Genomic DNA, 20875 nt, shown 5'->3' on the forward strand with positions numbered 1-20875 from the left:
GGCCTAATGGTTAGAGAGTCTGACTCCTAACCTTAAGGTTGTGGGTTCGAGTCTTGGGCCGGCCACGACTGAGGTGCCCTTGAGCAAGGTACCGAACCCCCCAACTGCTCCCCGGGCACCGCAGAATAAATGGCTGCCCACTGCTCCGGGTGTGTGTTCACGGTGTGCGTTCACGGTGTGTGTGTGTTCACAGCTGTGTGTGTGTGTGTGTGTGTGTGTGTGTGTGTGTGTGTATGTGTGCGTGTTCACAGCTGTGTGTGTGTGTGTGTGTGCACTTTGGATGGGTTAAATTGGGTTAAATGCAGAGAACAAATTCTGAGTATGGGTCACCGTACTTAGCCGTATGTCACGTCACTTTCACTTTCATGTCCTCACAACAGTGACTAATCCATGATGTACCTACTGCAGTCGATATAGTCAGTCAAATAATCAGTGCCTATAATGAGCTTGGATTTGAGATCAACAAGGGTCAGCGATCACCTCAGCTGATTGGATTAGTGTTGGATTGGGACACATACGACACAGTGCCACGCAGGTTTACGCCGCTATTCCTGATGAAATGTATGTATGAGGCTGATCTCCTGTGTGACCGATGTGTAGTGAGGCATTGAGCCACACTGAAACAGATCGGTCTGCTTTGAAGTGCAGGATTAAATCGGTTTAGTCTAGACCATGCTCACGTGAAATATTTGAGAAAACATGAGAATATAGTGTGTAAAACATAAACGTAAAATAACATTAGTAAGCTGTGTGATTTCCATATGTAAGCTCGAGCAGAGTTTAATACTGAATCAATGAGTTTTGTGTGTCAGCATCACCACTTTAATGAAAAAAAAAAAATAATAAAAAATCCCAAAACTGTAATAGTTAATAATAATTGTTTGCTTATATCTGGGTCTACGATTAAAGAGAGTTGCGGCAGTTATTATTGTTATTATCAACAGAGAAGTGTCTCAGACTGGGGGGGCACGGTGGCTTAGTGGTTAGCACGTTCGCCTCACACCTCTTAGGGTTGGGGGTTCGATTCCCACCTCTGCCTTGTGTGTGTGTGGTTTGCATGTTCTCCCCGTGTCTCGGGGGTTTCCTCCGGGTACTCCGGTTTCCTCCCCCGGTCCAAAGACATGCATGGTAGGTTGATTGGCATCTCTGGAAAATTGTCCGTAGTGTGTGTGTGTGTGTGTGTGTGTGAATGAGAGTGTGTGTGTGCCCTGTATTGGGTTGGAACTCTGTCCAGGGTGTATCCTGCCTCGATGCCCTATGACACCTGAGATAGGCACAGGCTCCCCGTGACCTGAGGTAGCTCGGATAAGCGGTAGAAAATGAATGAATAAAAGTGTCTCAGACTGTGTTGAAAATGGAACCTGAAGTAAAATTCACTAAATTCAAAACACTGGAAAAACAGAAAAATCAGGAATAAACACAAATTTGAGGTTCAGTTTGAGGAAATATTTCATGTGCATGTTAAGCGATGCTTTATCTAAATGTATTTGGCATTTTGATCAAATAGAATATGATCAAATATTCCACTATAGCACTATTTACAATCATGTTATTGGACTAAAACTTTATTTAGAATCTACACAAAAAATGACATCTACACAGTTTGACCAAATGCAGAACCAATCTGTAGGTAGCAATGTGGGAATGTTCTGGAAATGAAGCCGAATAGAAAAGAAGGTGGCGACTCTGCAGTAAAGACGAGTCGAAGGACCAACCGTCTTAGCGCTCAGGAGAATTTGCGCATGAACCTGAGCTTGATGTAGGCGATGAGGAGGAATATGATGGTCATAATTATCAGGGCCATGTGGTTCTGCCATAATCCCCATGTTGAGTAGTCGATTCCTTGGCCTTGGAGATGTTGCTCTCCTGTGCAGCTGTGAGAACAAAAGGACATTTTTATGAAGGACGATGTAAAAAAATGTGCATAATATAGAAGTAGTATAAGTGTCCAATTATTTCATCAGGGGTAAGAACGTGCTAGAGTAGTTTTAAATAGACTGGAATTGGGATTAAGGATGAAAAAGATTCCATGAATACCAGACAGTGCTGCTTTTAATTTGTGTCACAAAAAGAATTATATAATGATTTCTAGAAATGTAATTAGAACTAGATTTGTAAAGTTCATTGCGACAAACTTTGATGTTGGCTTTGACGATGCAAGCCGGTGCTTTTTGGAGGCAAGTGGACATAAGGGTCAGTGTTACTTTTGGAGGCAAGTGGACAGAAAGATAGGGTGCCAAAACATTTGGAGGCAAGCGGAGATGAGCATGTGATGTCATCCGAATACTCCTGAGGCAGTTCCCCTCACTGCGCTGAGTGTTTTGATATGTCACATGTTCATGTTGTGCTAATTATTGATTTTCATGTGACATCACGTTACGTCATGTGACATCATCAGAATACCCGCGAGGCAGTTCCCCTCATTGTGCTGAGTGTTTTGATACATCACATGCCCATGTTGTGCAAATTTATTTATTTTCATGTGACATCACATGATGTCATGTGACGTTATCAGAATACATGTGAGGAAGTTCCCCTCATTGTTCTGAATGTTTTGATATGTCACATGTCCATGTTGTAAAAAGTTTTTTGATTTTGCATATTTTGGAGGCGGGGCTGTGGCACAACCGAAAGGGCAGTCGGTACACCAATTTAAACCTTTGTTCAGAGCTGGCAGAGTTTGCTGTAGATAGTTCGAAAGCTTGCCGAGTTATAAACCTCCAAAGATTATAATGGGAGCCTATGGGAAAAAAGGCCAGTTTGAGACCCGGTACCGGAAGTACCGCTACTCGGATCGCATAGAAAAGTAATAGTGACAAACTTCAGACCAGGATCTACAACATTTCTGAATTTGGTGTATGTGGCTCGAAAGCTCTAGGAGGAGTTACAATTAATAAATTTTTCTCTAAGCTTTAATAGGAAAACAGAATGTTGGCTTCTACAAAGCGACATAATTACACACTGAGCGTGAGAAGGGACATGTTTTAGTAAAATATAATTAAAGTGTTAATATGACATGAAAACTTATGCTGGGATGCAGGATAGCGGAAGTCGGAGTGTTGTACAAAAGGGACCTCAAGACCAGCTGAGCAACAATCTAATCATAAAGTTGTATTCTTCTGGGTGCACAAACTATTGACAAATAATAAACTAAGGTGGTGCTCCTGGTGGATGTGAAAGTTTATGTTGAGATTTGAAGGGGCTGAAATATCTCAGCCAAAGGCTTTAATTTTAAAGGCCATGTCATATGGAAATTGAGTATTGTGCTTTAAGTGTGCCTTAGTGGTCAAAGTGTGTGTGTGACTGGGTGTTTGTGTGTGTGTGTGTGTGTGTGTGTGTGTGTGTGTGTGTGTGTGTGTGTGTGTGTGTGTGTGTGAACTTTACATACATGATTCCCTGAGTGGTGTTGGATATTTGCTCATCAGAAAGATTCTCACAGAAATTCAGTCCCACAAACTCAGTGATCTCTAAAGCCTGTTAAAACAAATCATCACACTGCATCATCGTCTTAACGCGAAGGTTCACAAATAAAAACGTGTCTGACTTTTACAGGAAGACGCAGTTTGACTGACGTGGTCGGTGACCACCCACAAACAGTTTCCAAAATAATAAATAAATCAAAGATAAATAGAAGTAGGGGAGACCAGGGACAGTTGTAACATTTGAATCTTCCTGACGGAGTTATCTACAAAAGATTGTTTTTGAGGTAAAAAAAATTACTTTTCTTTCTGATATACTTTTTTGGATGCTGTTATAAGATCAAATGTCTATGAATTCAAACAAGTATTATTAGAATCACAATTTTGTAAGTTAAAAATATAAATGGCTAACAAGTGTCAAACTAGCAGTCAAGCTAGCTCACATGAGATGACGTGATGACTGTCCCTGTAGACTGGGACGGTTGTAACAGTGGAGAGACTGTATTAAAATCAATTTTGCAACCTGTACATATTTCATAAAAACACTTAAAGACATTGATTCAGCAGTTGACAGATTGAAGTTTATAATATAACAAATTGGTTATTCCAGTAAAAATGGTTTTTGATGTATTGCTAAAAATTGCAAAAAGTGTTACAACTGTCCCTGGTCTCCCCTAAAGTACTATGGTATAAGTAAAGTACATCTTTACATAAAATAAGGGTTTAGAATTTCTTACTTCAACCTGTGTGAAAATTTTAAATTCCTTCTTCCTTTCCTTTTTCCCTGCTTCAAATATACTGAAGCCACTTGATGGTAAATCAATCTATTTCACTATTCCAGTGAATGTGGAATATCTTAGCTAATCTCTCAAAGTCTGACAAAACAACTCAGACCTTGTATTTGTATTTTCTTGTTGCCTGCCTATTGTCATAAATTGTGTGCAAAATTATATTTTTTTGTACAGCCAATCATATTGCAGCCTTCAACATTCTGAAGCTTGGGGCCAGAAAAGTGTAGGATACTGTAGATATAATTCACTCTGAATCATGTGGGCTGAGCATCTGAGACAGAAGACTTGTGTCAGCGTGAGGCAGTGAAGGTAAATATGATGCACTGATTAACTCTAAGTCTTGTCCTTGGTGTATGTGAGAATGACTCTTACCGTAAGGCCGTAATGTGGGATGCTCAAGTACTTCAGCCAGGCGAGCCAGACCATGACACTTTCCAGATTCACCAGCAGACCAGAGAAGATCTTTAAAAAACAACTCCTTAGAGTTACACTATGCCGTGTGAAAAGCCCTTACTCATGTAAGACATGCATAACAGATTGAATAAACATGGCAACTAAAAGGATTAGGCAGGTGAGTAAAGTAGGAAGTTTGATTAGTAGGTTTGATTAGTCTGGTCTCAGTAATACATGTGTATGTAGAGAAACTAAATAACTGACACACTGCTGCCTTTTTGTTGGGGGAACATTTTTAACTTACCATCATAAAGACAAAGGCAATGGTCATGAGAATGTTTGCCACGGATACAACAGACTGACCGACAGAGATAGCCATGGTCATGGCTGTGGCTGTGTATGCCACTAGAATCACTGTAAACATGAATATGAAGAATGCTGCTGGGGTGGGCTTAAAACCTACACACACACACACACACACACACACACACACACACACACACACACACACACACACACACACACACGCGCACACACACCACACGCACACACACCACACGCACACACACCAAATGCACACACACACATGCGCACACACACCAAATGCACACACACACACACACACACATACACACACACACACACACACACACACACACCACACATATGCGCACACACACCACACACACACACACACACACACACACACACACACACACACACGCGCACACACACACACACACACATATGCACACACACACACACACCACACGCACACACACACCACACGCACGCACACACACACACACACACACAACACCACACACACCACACAACACCACACACACCACACAACACAACACACACACACACACACACACACACACACATGCGCACACACACCACACACACCACACACACCACACAACACCACACACACACACACCACACACAAATGCGCACACACACCACATAACACCATACACACACACACCACACACACATGCGCACACACACCACACAACACAACACACACACATACACACACCACACACACATGCGCACACACAACACATACACCACACACACACATACACCACACACACACACACACACACACACACACACACACACACACACAACACACACACATACACACACCACACACACATACACACACCACACACACATGCGCACACACAACACATACACCACACACACATACACCACACACACACACACACACACACACACACACACACACACACACACACACACACACACACACACACACAGCTGTGAGAAAACATTCAGTAATACTGCATTATTTAAAAATGCATTAAAATCGAACACACTCTTGCATCAGCACTATTTCTCACCAATCATGAAGTAGACAATACAGGTGAAGACTATGGCAGGAATGGTGCGCAGAGTGATTACGTCAGACAGTATCTTTGACAGGAAGTATACAGACACTCTGTAGTAGCCGCTGGTGTATTCATGTCTGAAGGAAAAAATGGAAGAATGGCAGGATTGTAGTATCTCAAATACATCATGAAGTGAAACATGAAAAGCATAGATCCAGAAACGTGCAGCGAAGGTGTGCCGAATGTCACACTCACATAAAGAGCTTCCTCTCTGTGATGAAAAGCTCAGCAGCTGACAGTGTGCTGAAACACTGATTGGTTGTAATGAAGAACAGAGCTCCGAACCTGAAAGCAAAACCTGACATAATTACACAGATATGTATCTTATGTATCTTATTAATAGGTCATACATTTATTTATGTTGGTAGATTGAACACAAGAGATAAAACAAATGTAAAATATAAAAGGCTAGAGTCTTCACAAGGTCCATCATCATCATCATCATCAACGACAAATGATAAGGTGCTTGAGTTGTCTTTTAGGTTGTCTGGTGTATAAAATCTAAAGAGACCTGTAGTTTATTACGCTGCATTTTGTTATTTCGATTTATAGCACCTAAACTGGGAACACTCCAAAATGAGGTGCTAATATAGAGACAGAAGCCTGAGCTCAAGATCGGTAAGGTGGCAATGCTATTTATCCAAAATAATGCTATTTATCTCTCATTTCATCCCCTCTGAGCTGTGTGTCTGGTGCCATTTCGTTGATGAGGTGGTTCCAGAGTACTGGAAAGGAGTCAAGTTCAATAGATTAAAGCAGCAGTTACTTTCTTATTTCTTTTTGCATGCACAAACATGCGCAAACTCCTGAGTACTATTCCATTGTCACTGCAGCACTGGTGCTAAATACTGGGAGCTACTCGGTCCACAACAGATGGAAAATGGAGCAGAGTTCTTTTACACAAATAGGACACAGTCTTTTACACAGTCATTTGTCAAATGCAGGAGAATCAACATTAGGTTGCAGCAGTAACATCAAGTCATCAAGATATTCATCTGAATAATGAGCAAGCAGGCTGCGGATTGAGACTCACAGACATGTCTCTTCTACAGTACCTTGCCTGTAGGTAATTTGTTAAGCTCCTTCTCCCATGCCAGAATGACACCTCAAGATGATACCTGGCTATGTTTGAAGTCACTGACCCAGCTTGTGGTTGGGGATTCTAATACAAAACTTCCTGATGGAAGAAAACCAGCCGAGTACCAGCTGGATTACCTGGCAGTCCAGACAGTAGTGCTCAAGTGCATCTCCAGAAGGACCCTAGAGGTGCTTCTGCTCCATGATGCTGGAGCGTGACCTTCGCCAGAGACTCTTAGGATCCAAGCGATGTCTGAAACTGGACGCACCATGAGAATGTGCATGAGCTAGCACCATGATGACCTTTATACCTGTATCGGCTTCACAGCATGAAGGATACCAATGCTGGATCGTTCATTACAATATGCCATTACAGCTGGGTAAGTTCACTGTGGTTCATGGGCTAGGGCACGCATGGTAGAGACTGGCTGGATTCCTGAGTAGCACTGTGTTGTCTTTTACTACACTTATAAAGTCTTAAGGAGTACATATGGAAATGCTGCAATTTGTTATACAAAGATCCTCTAGCACTGCACAAGTAATCCCACAATCCCTCGGGTACAAGGCGGATCTCTTCTCCTTTCTGGTATCTACACGAGTCACCGGCAGTCTTCAGACGACGTCTAAAATCCTACCTCTTAAGTATTTAAATCAGCACTTAAAAAACAAAAATTCATGTAGTGCCTGTGTACATTTTCTAACAGATAAAGTCACGAAATAATTAGACTGATGGTGTTTGTTTGTCCGTGTATTGGGATGATGGAGGATGTATTCACTGATGGCACTTCTCTAAGTCTCTCTGGATAAGGGCATCTTTTCTATTAGTGTGAACATTAATGGAAAAAGTTACCTGGGTATGAATTAGAGGCATATACCATTTGTACTCTCTATATAATCCTAGACATTTCAGTCTTGCTAGGTTTTCAAATCCAACATTATATTCTAATGCCATTTTTGCAACTTACGTTCTAACCGGGTGCTTAAGGATTAAAGTGTCAGTAGGAAATTTTCAATGCTATGGAAAATTTTCCAATTTTCTCTGTACAATCTTTATTCAGTATGTTCTCCTTGGGCTTCCAGGTTACTCTGGCCTCTTAGAATCTTCATCATCTTGGAATTCCCCTCACCTAAGGACACTTTTGTGAGTGAGGATGATTGCAGGTGTCAGCGTGACCTTACTTACCTGTTCTGAATGCCGCTCGGGTCGTTTTTTGCTCCGAAGAAAATGGCGCCAACAATAAGTGCCAAGAAGATGGTGACTGCCAACTGTAGTGTGTGGACAGGATGAAAGTAAAAACCTGACAGTTCAACTCTAATCAGACATTTCCATTTTAATAGAAACTGGTTGGGGTAGTTTTAGGGTGAAAGGGGGGTGAAATACTTCATGTAGTTATACTCGGTGTCAGTCTACGAAACCCCTGCACATTAGGACTAGCATTTAAAATGACAGTGTGAGAATAAGGCTGAGAGACCTTCTGAGTTTGGAGCAATAATCTCCTGAATAAGTATAGATGCTGACAGGTGACTAGGTGGCACAAAGGCATTCCCTCTGTGAATAGCTGAGCTAATTGGGCAAATAGGACCAAAAAATGCATTCTTCTCTGCAAATAGAAGTGGCACAGTCAGGTGATAAGCGGGTCAGCTCTGTCTCGCTTTGCTCCAGCTTTTATGCCTTCCTCTAGCACATATTATATCACTTTAGGCAAGAAAGAAGCAATCCGCTTAGCTTAGCTGGCTCTATAGCCTTGGGTATTAGCCTCAATTAGCTGGGACTGTTTAAGTGTTAATAATTCTTAATGTGAGGTTTCTGTGGTGCATTTGGTGGTTAATGAGCATGTTATGCCCCTGTAAGGAAGAAAAGGGAATGTGGATTTGAGCAGGTAGGAAAAGAATGGATTTAAGATGCCAAAGAGGATATGTAATAAATGTCACCTGTTTATTTTCAGAAACAAATTAACCTGTCCCTTGAATTTTAACAAGATTGAAATATTGATAGTGTTAAGCCTGATCATGATGTTCATGAATTGATTTATAGATAAACACATAGGAGGCCCAAAAAGTACCTTAAAAAAGCAAAAGATGGAACATAAATTTCAAAATTTTTAAAAATACATTTTCCAAAAAGGGGGGCACGATGGCTTAGTGGTTAGCACGTTCGCTTCACACCTCCAGGGTTGGGGGTTCGATTCCCACCTCCTCCTTGTGTGTGTGGAGTTTGCATGTTCTCCCCGTGCCTCGGGGGTTTCCTCCGGGTACTCCGGTTTCCTCCCCCGGTTCAAAGACATGCATGGTAGGTTGATTGGCATCTCTGGAAAATTGTCCGTAGTGTGTGAGTGTGTGAGTGAATGAGAGTGTGTGTGCCCTGTGATGGGTTGGCACTCCGTCCAGGGTGTATCCTGCCTTGATGCCCGATGACGCCTGAGATAGGCACAGGCTCTCTGTGACCCGAGAAGTTCGGATAAGCGATAGTGAATGAATGAATGAATGAATGAATGAATGAATGAATGAATGAATATTTTCCAAATGTGACTTAAGTATAACTTAAAAGCCTAAAGCATCAGTATTTTTCAGGCCATCTTTTCTCTCTCTGATTTTTTGGACACCTCTGAATAAGGCCCATAGTGTGCAACATCATTAACATACTTTTAGGAATTAGCCACATTATGAATGTCCAAACCTGTGCAATGGAGGTCTGAGGGTTCAACATCAGGTTCCGGAAAGTTCTCTTCGCAACCCAATTTAGCTGGTGGAAGAAACCGCAGTTGTAGGTGATGGTACGGGACTTGGGTTTGGTGCTGTATTCTTTGCCCCTCATGATACGCTCCAGTTCACCCTTGGTTTCCTGAGCATCTTTGCTTTTCCTGTATTCCTCCACCAGACGCTCTTCAATGCTCTGCCTTGTGCCTCCAGACTCTTCAAACTCTATATCTGCATCACAGGATCATACAGGACTGCATGTCTACTAAATGCATCAGTAATGCAATCCGACTGTCTAAGAGGGTCGCATTTATTAAAAAAAAATTAAAGATAGGAAGACAGAAATCAAAATGCAAAAAAACTTTAAATGGCAAATATTTTCCTCACAAAATAACCAAGGCATTCTCCAAAACTGCTAAACATTCCCTGATGATGAATTTGAATACTCATATTAATCTTAAAATGTGTTTCATGAAGAAAGGAGATTAGAGTTAGAAGACATTGGAGAGAGCATATAATACAATAGAGGCATCAGATTAGCAATGAATAACAAACAATAATGAAACACATTTGCCATAATACAACAAACTAATTGTACTTATACAAAGAATATTAGAACTGGGAGAAATGGGAATCATTGTCAAGACACTGGAAACAGTGGTGGTCATTCATTGGTCATTGAGAGCAATGGTGATCAGTAAGCTCACTAAGTGAAGTCAGCAAGTTACTACATATTTCAGACGCCTATAAAAAGTCACAAATTACAAGAGGCTTAATTATGAAAGGCATGAAAAAGCTTTTCACAGTAACCATTAATCTAATTATTCAAGAATTTTGAATTTATTTTGTGCTTCCCTCTTCTTCTTCTTCTTCTTCTTCTTCTTCTTCTTCTTCTTCTTCTTCTTCTTCTTCTTCTTCTTCTTCTTCTTCTTCCGGCTTTTCCCTTCAGGGGTCGCCACAGCGAATTGTCTCTCTCCACCTATCCCTATCTTCTGCATCCTCAACACTTGCACCCACTAGCTTCATATCCTCATTAATTACATCCATATACCTCCTCTTTGGCCTTCCTCTTCGCTTCCTTCCTGGCAGCTCCATGTCCAACATTCTCTTACCAATATACTCACTCTCCCTCCTCTGAACATGTCCAAACCATCTTAATCTGGCCTCCCTAACTTTGTCCCCCAAACTTCCAACATGAGCTGTCCCAAAGCTGCCCCTTGTCACTCCCAAAGAAAACCTCAACACCTTCAGCTCGGCTACCTAACGTGTAAAACTCAAAATAGTGCTGGTAGACCACAGGGAAATCAAGATGTCATTGGCTTTATACTGTATGCGATTCATGATGTTTTCCCTAAACAAGCTACTAAATAGTGTTTTTTTTTTTTTTACAGTTGCAAGTTCACACTGGGAAAAATAATCTGTAAAGAAATGAAAATGACACCTTCTGTAATCTGCAGCTTGGCCATAGTTGCAGCAACAGAGTCTCCATTGATAACATCCAGGAAAAAATCCGCTGGGTTGTTATGGGCTTCACATTCATAACCTAGAACACAATATCAAAAGCAAAAATATCAGAAACTTGTTCGAGTCCAAGGGAATTATAAACATCATTGTATCACCCAACACCTTTCACCATGGTCAGAAGGTCATTTGTTTTAAAGTAGAAAAGGATGTAAACTGGCTGTAAAATGTCAGCGCTGATTGTCAGTCAGAATGGTACAATAGGCGATTTTTTCTATATATACAAATCACCTCATAATTCTGTACAACATGATAAAACATAATAGTTTAATTATAGCTCCAATTTAATGAAATTTATTTGCATAACGCTTTTAACAATTCACATTGTGTCAAATTAGTGTTACATAAGTATAAATAAAAAAACCTAAAGTTTAACATTTAACATGAAGTTACCGTATATCTCTAACATCTATCCCTAATGAGCAAGCCTGAGGCAACAGTGGTGAGATGATATGAGATGATATGTGATGATATGAGAAAGAAACCTTGAGTGATGTGACGTGACATACGGCTAAGTAAGGGGACCCATACTCACAACCCACAACCTTAGGGTTAGGAGTCAATCTCTCTAACCATTAGGCCAATGTAAATGTAAACACTCTCCATTCTACAACAGTTTGTAATTGAGTGGAAAGAAGCAACCAGGAACTCCCGAGAAACTAACATGTCAGCACAGTTTCCGAGTTCACCACGAACCCAACACTAATTCCTTCACACTGCTGAAGTCTTCACATGATCGTTGATGAAGACCCGACCATAAAATTACCTCAGGACAATATAATAATGTTTAAGAAACCCATTTGAGAAACTAACTTCTGGTCAGAAATCTTTGTGTGTAGATGAGCCTTGCATTATAGAAACTCTACAGGCCACTGTACAGTAGATCTTGGGAGCAGATCTTTGGAAATCTACTTAACAATTAGACAGCTCATCTTGAACAAAATAATAATAATAAAGTTCCTAATGCAACTTTAAATGCAGTTATTTTCTATTTCAAATCCGTAAAGCTGATATGAACTCAACATAGTTTCAATATGTGAAAGTTTTTTCCTTCTGCCACATAGTTATGATCTTGATTATCATCTTGCACTCGTTGATAATGATAATGAAGTTAAATAAAGGCCCCCAATATTAGTTTATTTACTTCATGTGTGTTTTGTAGGTGTGTATATTTCTAAACATACCGATGTTGGCGAAGTAGTCTAGTGCATTGTGGGCCAGTCCGTGGTAGACCTGTTTGCCGTTAACCAGCAGTGTGAGGTTATCAAAGAGCTGGTAGATGGAGTAGCGTGGCTGGTGGATGGACATTATAATGGTACGTCCATTATTAGCCATTCTGAAGACAGGAAAACATAACAGCTACCTGCATAGCTATTCAAACAACACAATTAAGTATGAATTATGCAATGTAGCCAGATTACTGTGATTATTGTTCTATAACAGCATGCCTCAGAATATCAAAATAGGGAATTCTTGTGAGAACAAATCAATAACCAATCAGTGAAAGAGCTTCTGACCGTTTGAGCAGCAGTAGAACCGAGTTGGCGGTGCTGGCATCTAGGCCTGTGGTGGGTTCATCCAGGAAGAGGACAGAGGGGTCTATAATCATCTCCATGCCAATGCTGGTCCTCTTTCGTTCACCTCCGGAGATGCCACGAATCAGCTGAGTGCCCACCTGAAAGAAAAAACATGATGCTTGTAAATCACAATGCATGCTGGGTAAGTCGTATTTATACAGCTACATGGATTGATAATTTGCCATTCTGCAGTAAAACAATCATCTCTGCTACATCAAAGACTGCTAAGGCACGGGATTGACCAGAGATGGGGGACTCGAGTCATATAACTTGACTCGAGTCAGACTTAAGTTGCAAATTTGAGACTTGAGAGTTGCTTGACAAATATTAAAAAAAGACTCGACTTGACTTTGACTTGACATTCATGACTTGAGACTTACTTGTGACTTCACAACACGAGACTAACGGGAAGGACTAGATTTTACATGCACAATAATACACAATATTACACAAAAGAAGAAGAAAGAATGACTATACATAAGCTTACATTTCCAAGTTTATGGGTTCGACCGAGATTTTGTACAGATTAAACGTCCAAACATTGAAAAATCAATCAATTATCCTCATTTACTCACATACTACTCTATATGTACAGTTCTGTTGCATGTGCAGTGCATGTGTGTGTTTGCATGTGTGTAAGTACCCTTCTGTCTGCCACTTTACTGAGGCCTAGTTCTGAAATGAGACGATTAACTCTGGCTTCCTTTTCCTTCTGTTTTACAGTGGATGAAAGACGGAGCGCAGCCGAGAAGCGCAGATTCTCCCGTACGGTCAGAGTGCCCATCACCACGTCATCCTGTCCACACAAACACCACAGTGAGAGTAAAACTCATCCTCAAACTACCGCAAAAATATACCTCAGACAGTGAAAATACCTTATTTACATAGTATTTGTTTATTGTTGTTTCAATTTTTTGTTATTTTTTATTTATTTTATTTGTAAAGCGATTTTTATAATTCACATTGTCTCAAATCAGCTTCACATAAGTATGGTTTTAAAGTTTAAAGTTTAAAATTAAGTTACTATTTATCTTTAACATCTATCCCTAATGGCACGGTGGCTTAGTGGTTAGCATGTTTGCCTCACACCTCCAGGGTTGGGGGTTCGATTCCCGCCTCTGCCTTGTGTGTGTGGAGTTTGCATGTTCTCCCCGTGCCTCGGGGGTTTCCTCCGGGTACTCCGGTTTCCTCCCCCGGTCCAAAGACATGCATGGTAGGTTGATTGGCATCTCTGGAAAATTGTCCGTAGTGTGTGAGTGAATGAGAGTGTGTGTGTGTGCCCTGCGATGGGTTGGCACTCCGTCCAGGGTGTATCCTGCCTCGATGCCCGATGACCCCTGAGATAGGCACAGAAGTTTGAGAAGTTCGGATAAGCGGTAGAAAATGAATGAATGAATGATCTCTCCCTATTGATCAAGCCTGAGGTGACAGTGGTGAGGAAAAACTCCCTGAGATGATATGAGGAAGTAGAGAGGAACCAGACTCAGAAGTGAACCTCATCATCATTTGGGAGACAGTGGACAGAAATAATGTCAATGTAAATATTGTCATTTCTACAACAGTTTGAAGTCGAGTGGAATTAAACAACCAAGAGCTCCTGAGGAAATAACAGGTCGGTGTCATTTCCAAGTTCACAACAGACCCAACACTAATTCCTTCCTGCTGAAGTCAAATGATCACTGGTGAAGACCCGACCACAAAGTCGACCGGCGCAAAAGTAGCTCAAAGACATTTAACAATGGTGCTGTTAAGTTCTCAAATCTGATTGGTCAAAAGTTACGGACTACATAATGTTTCATAATTCCACTGTGGAGAAACAGATCAACATCATTAACTCTTTTTAAAATCTTCTTAGACTCTTTTTAACTCTGACTGTGGTATCAACTTTAAGTGAAACGAAACAGCGTTCTATCAGAACCATGGTGCTTCATGAAGACACAAGTTTGTTGTTTTTCAAAGTAAAAAGCAGTAAAAAATCAGTAAAAAGCATGACGAGAAAGAACAAAGGAGAGAAGGGTTGATTATAACTTGTATACTGTAATGCAAGTGAATAACATGAATGAATTTCTTTTGTGAACTTTCCACAGCAATGAACATAACTAGAAAATGAATACAACATTGTGAGCATCGACAAATTGCTGTGCTATAAGAGGAATAAAACACTTCGGGATACGACGTTAGAGGGAAGTGCTGTTACTTCATAACACTGTGCCAGTGTTAATGTGAGATTAATTTATAATTAAATATAACATTGTTTTATTCTTTATTAATATTTTATGCACTTATTTTATTACAATATTTTATTAGACTTTATCTTGTCTTATTATGTTAGTTCATTTTAATCTGTCTTATCTGTTAAATTATTTGCTGAGCTTTGGTAGTGATTAAAAAAATAAATACGAAACAATTTAAATTTCTAGACATTCATTTCATGCTGCTTATTTTTTTAAGCAGTTATTTTTTAGAAAGAAAAATATATATATATATATATATTTACTTTTCTATATTATTTATACTTTTCTCTTAATTTTCTCTGTTTTCCCAGTGAAGCGATCGTGTTTTGTCGAACCTGTACAACGTAGCCTGAGAGACATTTGAAATTGGATGGCTGTGTCGCTCCATCGATCAGGACTTCACCAGAGAGACCTGAGGGGTCCTTCCTCGCTGCAAGCACATCCAAAAACCTGACAATGACAAAACAGACATGATCACCACATACACTACGTATCAAATCCATACACACATACAGTATACAGTCCACTACAAAGGTTTGTATAGATTTAAGAGATTTATTTAAGAAGTTTAAGAAGACAAATGGTCACGATATCAACACCTGAAAAAGTAAAAAATTTTCTGATAACCCTTATGATCATGTTTTGCCTTTATAACTACAATTCATTCTTACAGAGATAAAATAAAGTTACATATACCCTTTCCTCGTATAACCTAATCAAAAAGCATGGGGATGCAAATGTTTGCCTTCAACTGTGTCTAAAATGACAAAGATTGAATAAAGGATAAATTAGTACTAGGGAAATTCGTTTTCTTTTATCCTAAGCAAGTCATCTCAGTAGAATCGGAGAGAGAGATTCATATTGGTACTCACGAAGATTTGCCACTTCCTGTTGGACCTAAAATGGCATTTAAACCAGGTTTCATAATTCCGCTGTGGAGAAACAGATCAACATTATTAACTCTTTTTAAAGGAAATTGCTGTAGTACCAGGAACACTTTTTTACTTTAATGGTGCTGAGGTTGTCCTTGATTCCACATGGGGTGACTAACTACGTATGAGAAAACTGTATTACTTACTATAACATTTACGGCATTTAGCAGACACCCTTATCCAGGGTGACTTACAACTGAGGGTTAAGGGCCTTGCTCAGGGGCCCAGCAGTGGCAGCTTGGTGGATCTGGGGTTCGAACCCATGACCTTCCGATCAGTAGCCCAACACCTTAACCACTGAGCTACCACATCCCTACTATAAGACACCTGACCATGTTTCTTCCACAAACTCTTGCCATGCAATTGTCATCAATTGCTATAGCTTAACAATTAAATTTTACTGGCACTAAAAAGCTTAATCCTGAGCTACATGATGTTTGCCAATGTTGGAGTTGAAGTCAAATGTTTTCCACAGATCCCTGACCTCAACCCCACTGAACACCCCTGATATAAATATATAGAAAACGACCTGTGGTAGCCTAGTGGTTAAGGTGTTGGGCTACCAATCGGAAGGTTGTGAGTTTGATCCCAGGTCCACCAAGCTGCCACTGTTAGGCCCCTGAGCAAGGCCCTTCACCCTCAATTGCTCAGCTGTATAAAAATGAGATAATGTAAGTGGCTCTGGATAAGGGCGTCTGCTAAATGCTGTAAATGTAAGATAGGCAGAATTTAAGCTTGTGTTCTGGGAACCACTAAAGTTACATGAACAGTTCTGGGAACTGACTGTGTGCTGCAACACGTATGCTTTAATCATGTTAAACTACCTCAAGCGAACTTTGAGGAAAGCCACCGAGCACAGCGAACCGAACCTGTGCAGTAAAAAGCAAACTAAAATGAGAAAATAAAGGCATTTGGCGTGAGACTGATTGTCAAGAGGAGAAAAAAAATAAATAAATAAAAGAGGTTACAGACATGGGTGGTAGAGGAAGCAAAGATGGGAATGATTATTTTTAAGGGCATGTAACGATCCTAATGTTCAATTTAAGATAACTAATTCTGTACCGGCATATCGCGTGGGGGTGACGGACTGTGGATTTCCAGAAAAAGGTAGTTTTAGAGAAAGGCATTTAGAAAAGTTGAAAGAAAAGCTGCAAGAGCAAAAGGCTGCAAAGAAAAATGGAAGGAAGGAGAGCATGATCTCTCTCTCTCTCTCTCTCTCTCTCTCTCTCTCTCTCTCCCTCTCTCTCTCTTTCACCTCTCTCTCTCTCTCTCTCTCTCCCCCACTCCCTCTCTCTCTCTCTCTCTCTCTCTTTCACCTCTGTCTCTCTCTCTGTCTCTCTCTCTGTCTCTCTCTCTCTCTCTCCTACTCTCTCATCTCTCTCTCTCTTTCACCTCTGTCTCTCTGTCTCTCTCTCTCTCTTTCACCTCTCTCTCTCTCTCTCTCTCTCTCTCTCTCTCTCTCTGTCTCTCTCTCTGTCTCTCTCTCTCACTCTCTCATCTCTCTCTCTTTCACCTCTGTCTCTCTGTCTCTCTCTCTCTCTCTCTCTCTCTCTGTCTCTCTCTCTCTCTCTCTCTCTCTCTCTCTCAGTTATATAGAAGTCATGAAAGGCCCATTCCAGATCATGCAAATCAAACACACAAACTAATTCACAATCTTCCTCTCTTCAGTGTTTAAACTCCCTTGTACACCCAGACCTTGACGGCTTCCAGCACAGACCGTCGGCACCATGATTTCCACTACAACGATTACAGATCCCTCACAGCCATGCTTCAAAATCTAGTGTAAAGGAGTATCTAGTACGCTACGGAACGACTCAGTTAGCAGTGTACATACAGTAAGTCCTGAAGTTGTTCCCTTTTCTTTCTTCTTTAAAGACTTGATCGTAGTAGCTAAAGAAATGCCAATCATACTGGAGCTGATTTAATCAAATGTGAGTCACACAGAGATAAATTTGTATTTTTGCTTCTGTACTGTGGTGTAAACATGTTACCTAACCGGTGCACGAGGGCAGAACGAGGGCAGAAGCGGGTTGTTGAAGGTATGGAATGGGAGCATGCTATTGTGTTTATTGTGTGTAGTGTCATGAATGCTCGGTCTTTTAACATTTTCTTTAGCATGCATATTATTATTATCAGATCTAAATGAGATAAACATTAGATTAAACTCACCTCAGGTCGACCAGGATGTCCTTAGTCACGCTCTTCTTCTTACAGGAACTACTTTTCATCGTCACACTGTACCGAACATTGTGGAAGCTCACGGTGGCTCCGTGCCGCTGTGCGACCGGATCTTTGGTGATGACAGTTTGTCCACTCGTCCCATTCTGGTGCATGTCCTCGATCATGTGAATGTTGATATGATTCTCTCGACCCTCCATCTCACACGAATTTCTCTCTGCAAAATAGAGAGACTTTATATGATAACAGAGACTTTCTGAGACGAGTGCAAAAGTTTGCATACCCTTAGGACAGAATGAAAAAAAATAGTATTAAATAGTAAAAATACTATTAAGTGCAAGATATGCAGTGTTCGGTTTTGTGAATTTTGAGATCATAATCTCAAACAATATTATAGTTAAATTATGAAATATCTGTTATTTAAATTATTAAATATTGGTGCTCGTTTGTATATTTATATCGATCTCTTGCATGCTGAGTTCAGTTTGCGTAAGCAGCTCAAATTCTCTTGATTTTTGCTCTGCTAAAAAAAAAAACCCACAGTGTTTAAATAATCGTCAGAAAGAACCCTCGGGGTGTAACAGTACTGAAACAGCATTCCTGTGAGCTTTTAAAAAGGCAGATCGGCTGTAATACAGGTTTGTTGATAGTGGTATTGGGATGTTACTCACGCAATGCTTCTAGTAAGTACATAATCAGTTAGACATGTTAACATTGCCACGAGAAATAAATACAGCAATCTTATGGGAAAATGTACCCGTTCAACCGCCTCATCAAGTTTGGAAAACATTTTGCTAACCTAGAGGCCTGAGTTTATACAGAAACACTGGCCGTGGAAAACCTTCTGCCCTGAATTATACTTTACTTTTTAAATCCCTGAAAACAGTGGAAGCTAACCACTCGCGATGATGGTGAACTAGCTACTGTATATTGGAGAGATTTTTTTTATTCTTGATCTTTTCTCTCCATTAATTTAAGTTAAAGTCCTATTCGTTCTTTGAGTTATTCAAACTCATTCAATTTCAATGACTAATCACTTTACATTTACAGCATTTGGCAGACGCACTTATCCAGAATAACTCTCATTTTATATAGCGGAAGAATTGAAGCTTAAGGATCTAAATACCACAGGCTACGACATCCATATTATATAAACTCACATTATATGAACTATAACAGGATTGTAATAAGTAAATACATTAAAATAAAAATTAATACATTAAAAAACTAATAATTAAAACACTAATACAATAATTAATGAACATATTTATTCATGACTTAATTTCTGTGAATGAATGAATGAATGAATGAATGAATGAATGAATGAATGAATGAATGAATGAATGAAGGAAGGAACATTAAGTAAAATGCATCTCATAGTGTAGTGTAAAGTAAAATTAAAATGACATCCTACATAAAACAAAGAGAAAGTTAACACTAGATAGAATTCTTAGGCCTTTAGAGACATACGAAGGCTTTATATTATTAAAAGAGGAAATCATTCATGACTTCTTTATAACTGATAAATAAGAGCGAGAGAGCGAGAGCGAGGAGAATAAATCATGCTCACCTTGCTTCAGGGTTTCTTGTTAATCCCAAGTTGGTCCTGCAGGCTGTGGGAATGAACTCGAGTGACTGTGAAGAGAAGCGCTTATATAGAGATAACCTGAAGGGGGAGGAAGTAACGCAAAGCACCATCAACATTCCACATTAAACACGGCAAAAGGGCGACTAGATAACATCAGAGACGTAGAAGAGGAGTGAATGTTCAGAATGATGGTAGTTTAGTGGTTAAGGTGTTGGACTACTGAACAGAGGATTGTGAGAATGAATCCCAGGGCCATCAATCTGCCACTGATGGGCCCCTGAGCAAGGCCCTTGACCCTCATTTAAAATGTAAGTTGTTCTAGATAATGGAGTCTTCCAAATGCTGTAAATGTAAAATTATCAGCCTGATTTATTAGTCATTAAAATTAAATAAGGATAAGGACGTCTGCCGAACGATGGAAATGTAAAACCATAGTGTTTCTATAACATCGATTCTCACCAGATGTGATGTTGGACTTTGTTCTTGTGCTTGTAGATGGTTTACATTGTGAAGTGAAATATGGCAGACTGAAAGAAGCCTTCAACTCCAAGCCAACATTATTGTAACATTCAAAATAACTTCATTTACTTCTGCAAAGATTTTGTTTTAATATGAAAGAAAATAGATATGACTATTATTATTATTATTATTATTAATTTGTGTTTAATTATTTCTTTTGCTGAAATCTCAATTATAAAATAGCCATAGTTACTAACTTTGTAACAATGTTTTTATCTCATTTTTAAGATAAATATATTTTAGTGTCTTTTGATAGAGATGAATATGTTATACATTTTGTTGGAAAAAATGGGAACACACATTTTGAGTTATTATTTATAATTAAATATTAATTATTTTTATAATGGTATAGTAATTTATATTAGAATATTTTAGTTAAATAATAATTATAAATAATATTTTACTTTCATTTTTTTTTTAGAAAATGGTACAAATTATTACAATCACAGAGCACACAGTTACACTCCAAATACAATCTTTATTTCTGACCCTATCTATCTATCTATCTATCTATCTATCTAT

The 20875-nt window shown here is 39.7% G+C and overlaps 1 protein-coding gene across 2 annotated transcripts; it reads right to left on the minus strand.

Annotated features, from left to right (window-relative positions):
* Positions 1-1306: 1306 nt before the first annotated feature.
* On the minus strand, positions 1307-18497 carry abcg2d (ATP-binding cassette, sub-family G (WHITE), member 2d). Of its 2 annotated transcripts, XM_027146017.2 has the most exons (15): positions 18238-18496; positions 16009-16068; positions 15472-15586; positions 13546-13698; positions 12843-13000; positions 12510-12661; positions 11246-11347; positions 9785-10035; positions 8291-8373; positions 6226-6315; positions 5983-6107; positions 4908-5062; positions 4583-4672; positions 3389-3474; positions 1307-1874 (listed from the first exon to the last, which is right to left on the minus strand). In XM_027146017.2, the coding sequence occupies exons 1-15, from the start codon at positions 18444-18446 to the stop codon at positions 1727-1729; spliced, it is 1977 nt and encodes a 658-aa protein (XP_027001818.1). In that variant the 5' UTR covers positions 18447-18496; the 3' UTR covers positions 1307-1726. The 2 variants fall into 2 exon arrangements, 1 of the variants encoding a protein (XP_027001818.1); XR_003440575.2 differs by lacking the exon at positions 4908-5062 and having other exon boundaries at positions 1736-1874; positions 18238-18497.
* Positions 18498-20875: the final 2378 nt, after the last annotated feature.

This window comes from Tachysurus fulvidraco, chromosome 4 (assembly GCF_022655615.1).
Source record: "Tachysurus fulvidraco isolate hzauxx_2018 chromosome 4, HZAU_PFXX_2.0, whole genome shotgun sequence".
Classification (NCBI taxonomy): domain Eukaryota; kingdom Metazoa; phylum Chordata; class Actinopteri; order Siluriformes; family Bagridae; genus Tachysurus; species Tachysurus fulvidraco.